We start from the raw sequence: 13347 nt of genomic DNA, 5'->3' as shown, positions 1-13347 counted from the left end.
ATAGTGGAAATGAGATGTCCCTTTTCCTTCTGTTCTTTGTAAAAGCATTTAAACAATTCTAGCTGCCTTGCGGGGGTAAGACCAAACCAGCCCCTGCTTGAACACTGGGCATTTTAAAGGGGTGTGGTGTTGTTAGAAGGGCCCTAATGGACTATTATTTACATCGTTTGTAGTTCCCCCTTCTCACTGAGGCTCAAGGTAGATCATGCAGTGTAAATCAATGCAGCCAACAGGATGGGAGAAAAACAATGCCCTGGGATTAAGACTGCAGAAATTAAGGCCAATGGAATAGCATAACGCATCCAGCGACTGTATTTGTGCTGTACACACAAATCCTGTATTCAAGCATCATTCAGAACCACTTCACAATAATAAAGGCCTTATTTTAAAAATGCCCTCCTGAATAATCCAGTTTCATAACAGCGATTTGCTATTATTGAAGAGTGTAATTGTTTTTAGGATTGGAGGAATAAACAACTCTGCATTCTCATTTCTACACAGAAAAGCACTCTTGGTGTTTATCAAACTGCAGAGGACCTGCTAATCCTTTGCATGGTCAGCGGATGAGTCCTCTTCCCATCCATTCAGGTAGTACAAAGAGACCTCTCCACGCTGGAGGATGGAAATCGCTTCCCTTCTTTCAACAGGGAAGGGCAGCCAGCACAGTGACCCTCAAGTAAAAAAAATGTTTCACTCTTTTTCCAAAGCAAATTATTTCACAAGGAAGAGCTACCACTGAGTGTATTCATTCACCTTGTGTGCAATGTCAGTCTTTTCCTAATTTTATGAGCAGCTCTAAAACTTTCTCCCCTACCCTGTTTAACTCGCCTCTACCTGGGAGGTATTAACCCATGAGAATATTTCTTTCTATTCAAAGTCACTTCCAAATGGTTAGAACTTGAGTCAGGGCCTGGGGCTCAAGAGAATCAGCTACATTCTGATACCTGAGCTTGTAAATCACAAGCATTTTATTAACTTGGGTGTTAAAGGACAGCAAATGTCATTTTCGCTCTATTGTTTGGGATGGTAGAAGCTGGAGCAGGGCCAGCCTGCTGTATCCTATGGAAGCAGGGCCATATGTAACAAAGCAAGCTGGGTGAGAGAGATGAGGACTTGGGTCTGATAAAATATTTAAATCCAAGTGGGGCTCCCAGAGTTGTGGTAGTCTGAGAACTACTCATCTACATAGGCCAGAACGCATCAAGACTTTGGGGTATGTCACCTGTGGATCTTTGCAGAGCTTGGTTAGCTCCAATGGCACAGAACACAGAACGTTTAAGAAAGCCAGTGCCTGAAGGATAAGGTGACCAGATTGTCCCACTTTTGGAGGGACACCTGGGGGCACCTGGCAAATTGTACATATGTTGAAATTAAAAATATATATATTACAATACTATTTTTGCATTCTATGCGTTCTATGAACATTTTTGTTGCTCCATATAGACCAAATTTTTAATCAAGAACCCCCTGGTCAATGGTGTTCCACTTTACCAATGTTAAAATCTGGTCACCTTACTGAAGGCACATTCACTACAGGTCCTTAGGTAAAGTACAGGAAGCCATTTACTTTCCAAATAGATGTCACTTCTAAGATGGCTGCACAGGATGCTTTTTGAACAACAGGATGTGTGCGTTGAGAGCAAGAGGAAGAAACACTGCTGTTTCTTTCTGCAGAAGAGGAGACTCTTGTATCTCCACCCTTCTCTTCTTCGGTTTCACTGAAGGACCAGTTTGTGTCCAACTTTAGGGGCAGCAGTCTCAGGAATTAGGTGCTTCCCTTTCCCCAGTCACTTCCTCCTCCTTAGTGGAGTCAGTCTGAAGGTTCTACAGAACCATCCCCCCCTCCCCAAGCAAATACCATCCATCAGGACCATCTGCCACCAACGTATCCACACCGTGGAAGGGACTGTTTTTCTTCCGTTGCCTTCTGAGTAATAGTTTTGCTTCTGAATTGTTTTATGGTTAAGGTTGTTATTTGGTTTCATCTTAATGATACTTACTTTATTGACTTTTAGTCATATCTGTTGCAGATTTCTATGATAAGCAGTTCACAAACTCCCTTGGTTGCGGATATAAATGTTTTAAAACAAACATCCAAGGCAGCTCTTGCTTGCAGGCACACAACCACTTTGTGAAGGGTGCGGAGCAGGACGTACAACAGAAGGCAAAGAAAATAATGTAGGCACCAAGCTGCATGTATCCTAACTATGATGAGCCACTCCTAAGCCTGACTGCGGGGCTGTCCCGCTCACCTAATCTTTGCCCTGAAGCGTCATATGAGACCACTGCCTCCACCCCAAGCCTCTTATCCTACCTTGTCTGCTCAAGGTTTACAATCCTGCCCCGGCCTTGATTCCTGCCTTGCATATCCTGATAAGGCATGGAGCCAGGGCAATAGTCCACCAATGCCAGCCAGCTGGGCTGTACCAGGTATTAAACATGGATACACGGCTCCCCTACTCATCCCAGCAGCCGAGAAAGTCCTTGTCCAAGAGCAAAGGCCTGTAGAACAACCGCCACGGCACATCCCTGCTGGCTAGGACAGCCTCTCTCAACTTTTTAAACATTGAGAAACCCTTGAAACATTCTTCAGGCTTTAAGGAACCCCAGAAGCAGCACAATTGTGCAGAATATGGTTGGGAATCATAGCTGAGGACACACCCACCCGTGGCCCCTCCCCTTCCCACTCACTGTTGGCCATTTTGGGAGGGGGCAGCAGGTCGACATGATCACACACGGTCATATCACACAATAACTGTTAAGAAATTTAAAAATATATATATAAAATAATTAAGTCCCACCCATTTTGGGAAACCCTTCCAGGGCTATCATGAAAACCTAGGGTTTCACAAAACCTTCTTTGAGAAAGCCTGGGCTAGGAGAAAATGATTATAGCTAGACATATAGCTAGACGCATGTGTTCACTGGCAGGGTCTCATGGGAATTGTAGTCCATGGATATCTGGAGGGCTGCAGTTTGACTACCCCTGCTCTAAACCATGCACCACACTGGTGCCTGGCTTACATGTGGCGTTCTCCTGATTAATCTGCTCCAGACAATATCTGGACATTATTTGAAGGAACAGCCATGGTTGGTATCAACAAGTAGAAGCAGACAGAGGGGAAAAATGAGCCAGCTCATAGTGGAGCAGTTTGCCCAAACATTCAATGCCCAAGGAAAACATTAATGGCAAATGTACAAATCTTCTCAGACCCTTTTACTGTCTTAGGACCACCACCTCCTGCAAACGCCCAGAAGAAATCGTCCTTCCACTGCTGCAAATGGGCTTGTGAGGACAGAGAGACAGAAGCCAGGAAGTCTCTGGCCCCAGTGCTGAATTCATGCCCTATGTTTACTCCCAGCCCAATATTAGAAGGAAATAAATTAATCTCAATCATTTCAGAACAAGCCACAAACTCACAGAAGGTTTATAGTATAAAAGAAACTTTTTAGCACTAAAAAGTCCAGCTATTTTAATCGGCCTCCAGGGAAAGGGTAGGAGACAGTCTTTCAAAATCTGTAAATTCACAGGCCCAAACACACTCCTGGTATTTTCACATATCCTGGCAGAGAAGCACGAGATCAGCACAGAGGGTCCATAGTCAGATTGTTCTCTAATCTAAATATAACACTGTCCGCCAGAGCCAGGGATTCAGGTTTTCTTTCTCTTGGCTGGATTTTGTGATTTCTGCTTTGTGTATTTGAAGCTCCGCAGTGGGTTTTGCTGCCCCTGCAAGGAGGAAACAGAAGAATGAGAGACTGCTGCACCATATCTCCCAAGCAAAGGCTACACTGGACACTTATTTAGATTGTTAAACCACCCTTCCATATGGCTCTGGGCGGTTTACACAGAACGTCATGGGGTAATTACATAGAACATTATAACACATACTAGACGTTAAGCCCGCTGTAGGCAAAATACAGCGGGTGCTAGCAGCATGCCCCCCCCGATGCCGGTGCTTCAGAGTGGCCAAAGGAGCCGGGCTTTCGCACGGCTGGCCGACCTGAAGCCTCTCCCCCCACCCGATCCCGCCCCCTCCCAGCCGAAGCCTTTTCCAGGCCCCCCAGCGTTAATGGGAGGAGAATCAAGAGTGGTGAGGTAATCTTTTAGAGGGTCCAAGTCTGCTAAAGGCTGAGACTATTGGAAAACAAGGACATGCCACCTTATGCAACCTTTTATTGCATCGGGTAGTTCAGCTAGTTCCTTATTTTCCTTGTTTTCTAAACCTGCTTACTTTTGAGAGTTGTGCATAAATCTGAAACTTCCTAGGCCAACATTGCCTGGGGTCATCTATTTTGACACCATAACTGCGAGCAGAAGAGTCGAGGCTCTGCAAGGGAGAGTTGGGTATAGAATGTTATTGCCACCAAATTGTCTTGATTGTGTTAATTGTATCGGGTTTTAATGCTTTTTTATATTTTTAATGTAAACTGCCACGAGTCAGCCGGGCCAAGAGTGGCGGCCTATAAATTTAAAAACAAACAAATAAATTGATATTCCTTAACTTGCCCTCCCAGTCCTAAATTCCCTGATAATTAAGGTCATCTTCTGAAGCCTTCTGCCATGTTCTGCTTAGGCAGGATCTCAGCCCACTGCATTCTTTACTCTTTCTGGCTTCACACCCAACTTCTTAGAATTTAGAGCGTTCTCAATTTTCTTTGAGCCGGCTATTCGCTGCCTTGTGTTAGTCTACAGTGGTTGCTTTGTCACTTCACTCTGTTGCAGCTGTTGTTGTTGTTGTTCATAACTGTTTTATATTTTTCTTCTCCATAAACCAATTTGGACGCATTTGATTGTTTAAAGCAGGAGTAGTCAAACCGTGGCCCTCCAGATGTCCATGGACTACAAGCGAATGCTGGCAGGGGCTCATGGGAATTGTAGTCCATGGACATCTGGAGGGCCGCGGTTTGACTACCCCTGCTTTAAAGGGACATTAAGCTCAGGATTGTAAGTGCAACAGCTAGACTGGGGCATCAAGCAGAAGGAGTGGAGGCAAAGTTCACTACCCAGCAGCCATCCAGAGCTGTGCTGATTATTTCTCACTGTGAAGAAATGCATATTGAACTTATTGCCATGCTCTCAGTGACGAGGAACAGAGGACTCCACCTAAAGGTCTTGATAAGGGGAGGTGAGGGCGATCTGGCCGTGACAATCTGTCACCCCATCGATTGTCAGGGTAGATTTGGCTGATCTGGCAGGTGTCCCCTACCTCTCTCACCACTCCATGTACGTCCCGTCCCTCCCAAAGCTGCACACTTGGTGAAAGGGGACAAACCATCCCAGATAGGAGCATCCCGTTCTTCGGTCGAGAGTATACAATAGCTGTGCTCCCCTGCTAGAATCTCCAAACAAGCTCAAGGTCTTGATAAGGAACTCATCCTTGCAAGAGAACAGCATAGGAATAGATTCCTTTCTATTCTGGCATCTAATGGAGTCATCCTCATCTGCAATCAGTAGCTGGCAAGTTAGGAAGGGTTCCACTGTACTAACTGAAAGAAGTGCTGAAATCCTTGGGGGGAAAGGACAGGGGAAGGATTCCTCAGATAGCCCCCAAACCAGACTGTAGTCTACCTCGGTAGCATCTTCATGGCAATATTAACGGCACCACCATTGACTATGCCTAAGGACAGACCGGCACGCAGATGCCAGTCTCAGCCTCTTGGCAATACTATAAAGAGAAGGGGAAGCAAATCTGGTTTCACAGAAAGCCTCCTTGCAGATACCAATGTTGGAAGTGAGACCCAGGAACACAAACCTTCGTCCGAGGTGGCAGTGGCTTCCGCCGCTTGCGTTTGCTGATGAGGGGTCGTGCAACAGCTTGTAGGCTAGAGGGTACTGTGGAGACCAACAGAAAAAGCCATTGGCTGCTGCCCAAACAGGATGCAGAAGTGCACACCAACTGTACTCCCTGACCTTCCTCACCAAAACTGCAGCTGATTTCATCATCTTCATACTGCATCTGCAAATCATGACCCTGTACATACTCCCCACAGATACCAACTGTGCTGTCCCCTCCACTGAAGACAGATTCAAGTGGGTAGCCATGTTGTTCTGAAGCAACAGAAAAATTTAGAATCCAGGGGCACCTTTAAGATCAACAAAGTTTTATTTGAGGTATGAGATTTTGCGTGCACGCCCCCCTACATAGAATCAGAGTTGGAAGGAGCCATACAGGCCATCTAGTCCAACCCCCTGCTCAACACAGGATCAGCCCAAAGCATCCTAAAGCATCCAAGAAAAGTGTGTATCCAACCTTTGCTTGAAGACTGCCAGTGATACAATGTCCTCAGATACAATGTCATGGAATGAAAATAAGCAGTCCAGAATTACAGATGGAGTGAGGGCAAATTTGCACACAAAAGCTCCTACCTTGAATAAAACTTTGTTGATGTTAAGGGTATCAATGGACTCTAAAGTACTCCCTCCATTGGTTACTGATCAGTTATCAGGTTTAGTTCAAGTGCCAGCTGTTACCTAGAAAGCCCTTTAAGGTTTGCTGTCCACATGTCTATCCTGCTATGCCCACCATACTAGTTTAGCTAACTGGAGCAAAGCCTTAAGGTGCAAATGGGTAAGATCAACACTCCCTATTGTGGTTTCTGCCCTATAGCATGGCTTGCCTGGGGAGGTCAGGATGACACCCACACTGCTGTCATTCTGCAGAATGTGCAACCAAGAACTTTTCTGGGACAGCAATTTTATAAAGGGGAGAGGACTGCAGCTGCCACATGATTAATGTATTCTTTTTCTTACTGTTTGGTCTTACCATACCGTCTTCTGCTTTTGCAACCCATTTTTTGTATTGATTATTGTATGCCATGTCCTACTTGTTTTGGTTTACACTGCTTGATAATTTTGCAACCCTTGTCCTACTGCATTGACTTTTGACTGTTTAATGCAGTTCGACCCCTTTGTTTTTGCATTCGGATCATTGAGTCTCAGAAAGAAAAATGGGCTATAAAGTGAACAATCTTCAATAAAAATATGGAAGCAACACCTCACTCTGAAAGGAACTTAGGAGATTTCTGTGCTCGTGGTTTCTTTAGACAAGGTACTTCTAGAGTATGAAGACCAAAAGTTAAGGTGTATCCTGTGGTGTACTGTTCCTGTGTAGCACAACAGCACCACCTTTTCAAGCCAGCAGCAAATATGTGCTCTCAACAGGTACAATGATGTCCATTCAACACTTCTTTCCAGCATCTTTTGTGCACTTTTATCTGTTCCTTACCCAAGTATTCTGGCACATTGCGCAGGTGTGGCTTGATGATGGCTGGATGAAGAGGCTGGTCATGGCGCAGAAGATTCAGATCCCGGGGGTTGTCTTCAAAGTATGTCTAGAAGGGGGAGAGGGAAGGATGTCTAGAAGGAAGTACCAGGCATGCATCTCCAGAAAAACGGCCAGAACAATGGGGGGGGGCACCCCATGATGAGTGTAGCACACACAGTTATACCTTCAGTTTCTCAGAGTTGAGCAGCTCCTCCTTGATCTCTCGGAGCCGAGCTTCCTTGATTGCCTGCTTGGTGACTGAGCGCATGGCATCCTGGAAGCAAGAAAGGGACAGAGGTCAGGCAGTGCAGCAGCCATGAAGTACTTGCTCTGCCCACTGGGTCAAATGCACCCACAGGCAGACCAAGATAAAGGTGTAACATGAGGATGGGAGAAGAATACAGGTGCTACTGCATTAATATATCTGGCAATTCCCCACCTTGTCTGCAGCAAACATTTGCTTAAACTATCTAGCCTGCATTTAAACTGCATTAATTGTGTTTACTCAAATCAATTTAGTTACTCCCCACCCATGCTCATATGCTTACATAAAAGATGACATCCACCTCTTCCAATTTTGTAGAGCAAAACAAAAGAATTGGTAGTGGTACTGTCTAGAGCAGTGTTCCCCAACCCCTGGGCCGTGGACCGGTACCAGGCCGCCAAGCCCTCGGTACTGGACCACGGTGAGGGGGGAGGGAGGCGGAGGCGGGCACACCTCCTTTCCACCCCCACGGTGCGGCACTTGCTGCACTGGGAGTGATTGGCCACTTCGCTGTGCTGCGGGGGGGGGGGGGGCGCGGGCACCAGCACGCCAGCGGGTGCACCTACCTCTCCCCCCGGTCCCCCCTCCCCCCCCCCAGTCCCCGGCCCCAAAAAACTTGGGGACTACTGGTCTAGAGTATCCCAGAAGACATCAAATTTCACCTCCCCATGTATACTTTGATGCTGCCCAAGCAGATACACTAACCCGACAGCGATATCGGAGGCCTTCGATTTCTTCCATCTGGAACTGATATGGTTGTAAGGTAATTGCACTGCTGTCTGGGGAACAAGAAGGAACAGTTTTGGTTACGGTACAACTACTGCACTCAGTGGCCATAAGACAACCCCCTGACTTGGCAAAAAAGGGATGACAGCTTTGTGCCTAGGGCCCATTTTGGCTGCCCTCAGCAACCTGCGTGCCTGGGACAAACTGCCAGCTCTCATGCTCACCTCCCACAAGTGCTGCCTCAATCGTGGCCAGCTGGGCACTTTCTGAGCAAGACACAAAAGTCAGCACTGTTCCGGGGTTGTTGGCACGAGCTGTTCTGCAAGAGAGGAGGAAGGAAGGACACCACTGAGACCAATACATTGGGAGGCTGTCAGCCTTCAACACCCAGCAGAATACAAGCCTAGAAACTACAGGACAATACTGCACACATAAATGGAAACTGAGCATAGATGTAGCTCAAACAGAACTTGCAGGTGGCTGAAACCCACTAACAGAACCCCTGGTATGGCCTGGCCTCTGCATTCAAAGCATGCAGTGAAGTCCCCAACTGCTGCATGCTCCCAGCAAGGAGAAAAATGGGTTTTCTATCTGCAAACAAAGTACATCTGTGCCAGGTTTTGTTTACAGAAATCCAAGTATCCTCATCTCTCTTGCTGATTGTGTATAAATACCATTCTGCTACAACAGAGAACACACAGATGAGGTGTATGTGTGTGTATATATATTTATATATGTATGTAGGTATGTAGGTGCATATATGAAAAGGAAAAATGAACAGCAGCTAGGTAGGGCACAGCTAACACATAAGGCACCACCATACAGAAGAAAAGCAGTTCCACAAAGCAGCACTGGTATTTGCCTTATCTATCTTACACTGAGATTCCAAGAATCAAACTTCTGCATTATTGCCATCCATGCAAAAGTCTTCACAAATTCCAGATGACACACGGTCACTTCACAGCCTGATCAAGCAAGGCAACCCTTTCTTGAAAATCTCAAACGAATCCCCACATTAGCTACGTGAAGCTTTTTCACTTCTGTAAACGTAGCTATCCATCCCCACACATTCCCAGGCTACTGACCTGCCTGCTCGATGTATATAGGACTCAACCGAAGGAGGGAAGTCAAAGTTGATGACAGCAGACACATTCTCAAAATCAATGCCACGTGCAGCACCGGATTCTTTGCCTCTAGAAGGGAAGTAGCAGGAGGACATTCAGCTGCATCCCGGATGCTGCACACACCCAGCCAGTCTTAGAAAAGTACTCAACACCCCAAACCTCTTAAATGGACACAGCAGGCCAAACCCACAACGCTTGACGAAAGACCTGCTGGCTAAGAAGCATCAGCAACATTAGAGGAGGCTGATGTGCATATGGGCTGCCAGGCAGGTGTTATTTAATTAGCTAATTCAGTCTCCTAGTTGATCTTCTAATGGTTGAGACTCTGTCTACTAAACAAATATATGCCCTGCAACGGCAAACTTACTTCGCTGCTTTGGTGCCCTTTTTCCTCTTTCCTTGCCTCACTACCTCTGGCTCTGCCAGGTGCTGCTCGTCTGTGGCGACAATGTAATCATAGAAGCCTTTATTGAACTGAGTGATGATATGGCATCTGGAAGTGAATCAAAAGTACCAGAGAGTCTCTGGTCAACAGGTCCTCTTGCAATCCCAGAGGGCCCCGAGGAGAGCGATCCTTATAGTTTATGGGCAACATGCTCTGCCAGGAACTCTGATGAGGCATTGACACCTGACCCACAGATTCCAGCCAGGCAGGTTTCAATTCCCGCAGCTCATTCTTTTGACATGCTGTTAAGGTGCATAGGGGATCCTATGCAAACAAAACCTCCCCGCCTAAGGATTTCAACTGCACACAGGCACCCACAACCCTGCTGAGGCTTACCTGGACTGAACAGGCAACTCGGAGTTCAGCACGCAGGCAGGGATGCTGAACTGCTCCAGGAACAGCTTAAGGCGGTAGCAGCGGTCAATGGCGCTTACAAAGAGAATGACTTTTCCCCGTACCAGTGAAAGCTTCAGCAGCGCATAGAGCAGCAGAAACTTGTCTTCCTCCGTCTCACACCGAATCTGGTACTGGCTGAGCTGGGAGCTGTCTGGTAATTGCGACTCCTGCAACTTGAGGGTCACCTGTGTAGGAGACCCAAGCAGATGGACCCTTTCTGCAAATGAACTTGAGGAGAGTGACCAAAGTGCTCCCTTCACTGTACCAAATGACCTTGCGCAGTTGGGTGAACAGTTGGGGAAAAGGGTTTATTACATTTTTATACCGCCCTTCCCAGGGGCTTAGGGCTGTTTACAAAATATGGAATGTACTGAGTAACAGAACAGATTCAGTATAAACAATACATTATTTTAAAAAAATAATTAAATCGAATTAAAATCCTTTACTATAATATCATCCATCAGGGATAGATGTTGACAGACAAGGAGCACTGGCTGTTCTGCAAAACTCAGTGGCGCTTGGAACACCCACCACCCTCCAATCCCCATTGGCCCTAGAACTTTACAGAACTTTTCTTACAGGATTATGCAACACCAGCTCCTTCAGTGCTTGCACATCCTCATTGAAGGTGGCCGACATGAGAAACGTCTGGTAGATCTTGGGCAAATGACTGGAAAGGAAACAGAAACTCATAATAAACAAAAATTAGCTTACAGGTAAGCCTTGCTGCCCCTTCTGGTTTAGCACTTGGGTATCCACACACTATCAAGGAAGTAATTTACACAGAAGGGCAGGCATAGCCGCCTCAATATCAAGAAGCACATTTTATTCCTGAGGCACAATTCAATGTGCTGGAGTTGACCTTTAAAACCCTATATGACTTGGGAACTGAAGGACCACCTTCTCCCTTATGAATCTACCCTACCAGTGCAGTCTTCTTCCAAAGCCCTGCTTTGGGTGCCCCAAACATTCTGAGATCAGGCAGGTGTCAAGTCTGCAGAGGGCCTTCTTTGCCATGGCACCAAAATTCCAGAAGTCTCTCCCCAGACAGACCTGCCTGCCCCCTTTCGGTTGCCATCTACTGGTGAATGAAGACTTCTTTGTTTCCTCTGGTATTTCCTCAGTGGTTCCCTCCTTCCGACAGTCTTTTAATTGTTGTTTTTATGTTTGTATATGAATAGTTTAATGAGCTTTGGTTGGTTTTAACTTTTTTAAAGATATGCGCTTTTAACTGGTCAGTGACATTGATAAAGGCAAAAAAGCAAAGTATACATTTTGTAAATAAATAATCTGTCCTCTGTAACTAGCACTCATCACCCCTTTCAGATCTACAAGACTGTAGAAGCCCACAGCAGAACTGTCATGTGATTTCACCATGTGGAAAGGCCCCAGAGATCTGTTACGTTTTGCAGTCACTATCATACCTATTAGATTCCACACCTCTTTGCCTACTGCCTGTAACTTACACACTGAACTCCCCCCACTCAGTTTGAAAATTACCAGAACCAGTACATTAAAGAAACAGGCTCGGGAAGGAAAGCATCATCTGTCAGGTTCCATTCCCAACTACTCTTGGCTGTCTACCTAGACAGAGCAGACCCACTCCCAACTCACCAGAGCAGCCTCTTCAGATCATCCTCAAAGCCAAAGGAGAAAAGGAGGTCTGCCTCGTCCAGCACTAGCAACTCCAGGGAGTCCTGCAGGCACAGGTTGTGCGCCTGCAGATGGGCCAGGATCCGGGATGGTGTGCCCACTACCACATCTGGCTTCTCCATTAAGATGGGCCTGAAAAAAAAGCAAATGGGAGTGATTTGATGATCCTCTAACCCGAAAATGAGAGAAAAGACCAGGTGCCACTGACCTGGACAGCCCAGGCTGGCCTGATCAAATAAGATCTCAGAAACTAAGCAGAGTGGGCCCTGGCCAATAACTGGATGGGAGACTTCCCAGGAATACCAGGGTCGTGACATGGAAGCAGGCTGGGGTTGCCAAGTCCAACCTGGTCAAAAGCAGGGGATATTTGGGGTGCGGGGGGCAACAGGGGCTGTCAGATCCAATTTAAGATACTCATGGAGATTTGGGAAGGAGCCTAGGAAGGACAGGAACTTCAATGGGGTACAATGCCATACAATTCACCCCCCCCCCCACACACACACACACACAAAGCAATCCTTTTCTCCATGGGAAGTGACCTCTGCAGTCTGGAAATGAGCTATAATTCCAGGGGGTTCCGAGGGTCTCCCCCACCCCGGAGACCGGCATCCCTAAACCAGACAACAGCCAACCTCCTCTGACCGTCTCTTGCCTTGACCCCAACCCCCCAGGGGTCACATACATCAGCTTGGATCGCAGGACACTTTGCACACACACCCCAGCTGCCCCCCACGAGCCTTGCGCGCCGCCTCCCCCTCACCTCTGCGCAGACAGGTCATCGGAGCCCGAGACGTCGGCGAGGCGCACGTGGCGGGCGCAGTGGGAGGCCAGCTGGCGCAGCATCCGCACGGCTTGCCGGCCCAGCTCGCGGGTGGGCACCAGCACCAAGGCGCGCACCGCCTGGGCGGACACCGAGGGCGCCTGCGGGAGAGACGGACAAGGCCAGCGGTGGCGGGATGCCCGAGGCCGGTCGGCCGGCAGCAGAGCCCCCCCTCCTCCCTCCCTCCGGCCAGGCTCACCGCTTTGGCGCTCAGGATGCGCTGGAGGAGGGGCAGGGCGAAGGCCCCCGTCTTGCCGGAGCCGGTCTTGGCGCGGCACAGCAGGTCCTTGCCTTCCAGGGCCAGCGGGATGGCCGCCTCCTGCACCGCCGTGGGCTTGGCCCAGCCCAGCTCCGCCACCGCCTGCGGGAAGGAAAGAAGGAAGGAAGGAAGGAGGGACATGCGCCGGAGGAGCCCCCGGAGGAGGGAAGGTCGGGCCCCGCCGCCGTACCTGCAAGAGCCGCGCGTCCAGCCCCATGTGGGCGAAGCTCGCCTCGGCTTCCTCCATGACCGGGCTTCGCGTCCGACCGGCAGCTCGCGCCTGCGCACAGCCGACCTCCGCCACGAAGTCCGGCGCCCAGAGCGCCCCCTGGCGGCGGGAGGACCATGCCCGGCTAAAGGCTCGTCCCGCAGCAGCGCTCGTCTTCGGCGA

General features: G+C 48.2%; 1 protein-coding gene across 1 annotated transcript; it reads right to left on the bottom strand.

The window, feature by feature from the left end:
- Positions 1 to 3397: 3397 nt before the first annotated feature.
- Positions 3398 to 13279, bottom strand: DDX56 (DEAD-box helicase 56). Its single transcript, XM_077306502.1, has 14 exons — positions 13147 to 13279; positions 12897 to 13058; positions 12638 to 12798; positions 11839 to 12009; positions 10804 to 10894; positions 10165 to 10409; positions 9751 to 9876; positions 9345 to 9452; positions 8484 to 8578; positions 8239 to 8312; positions 7453 to 7542; positions 7230 to 7335; positions 5757 to 5836; positions 3398 to 3730 (listed from the first exon to the last, which is right to left on the bottom strand). Exons 1-14 carry the CDS (start codon positions 13201 to 13203, stop codon positions 3653 to 3655), a joined length of 1644 nt encoding a protein of 547 aa, XP_077162617.1. The 5' UTR covers positions 13204 to 13279; the 3' UTR covers positions 3398 to 3652.
- Positions 13280 to 13347: the final 68 nt, after the last annotated feature.

Source organism: Paroedura picta, chromosome 12, assembly GCF_049243985.1.
Source record: "Paroedura picta isolate Pp20150507F chromosome 12, Ppicta_v3.0, whole genome shotgun sequence".
Lineage (NCBI taxonomy): Eukaryota > Metazoa > Chordata > Lepidosauria > Squamata > Gekkonidae > Paroedura > Paroedura picta.
The sequence above is the reverse complement of the archived record's forward strand: the minus strand, read 5'-3'. Positions and strand labels throughout refer to the sequence as shown.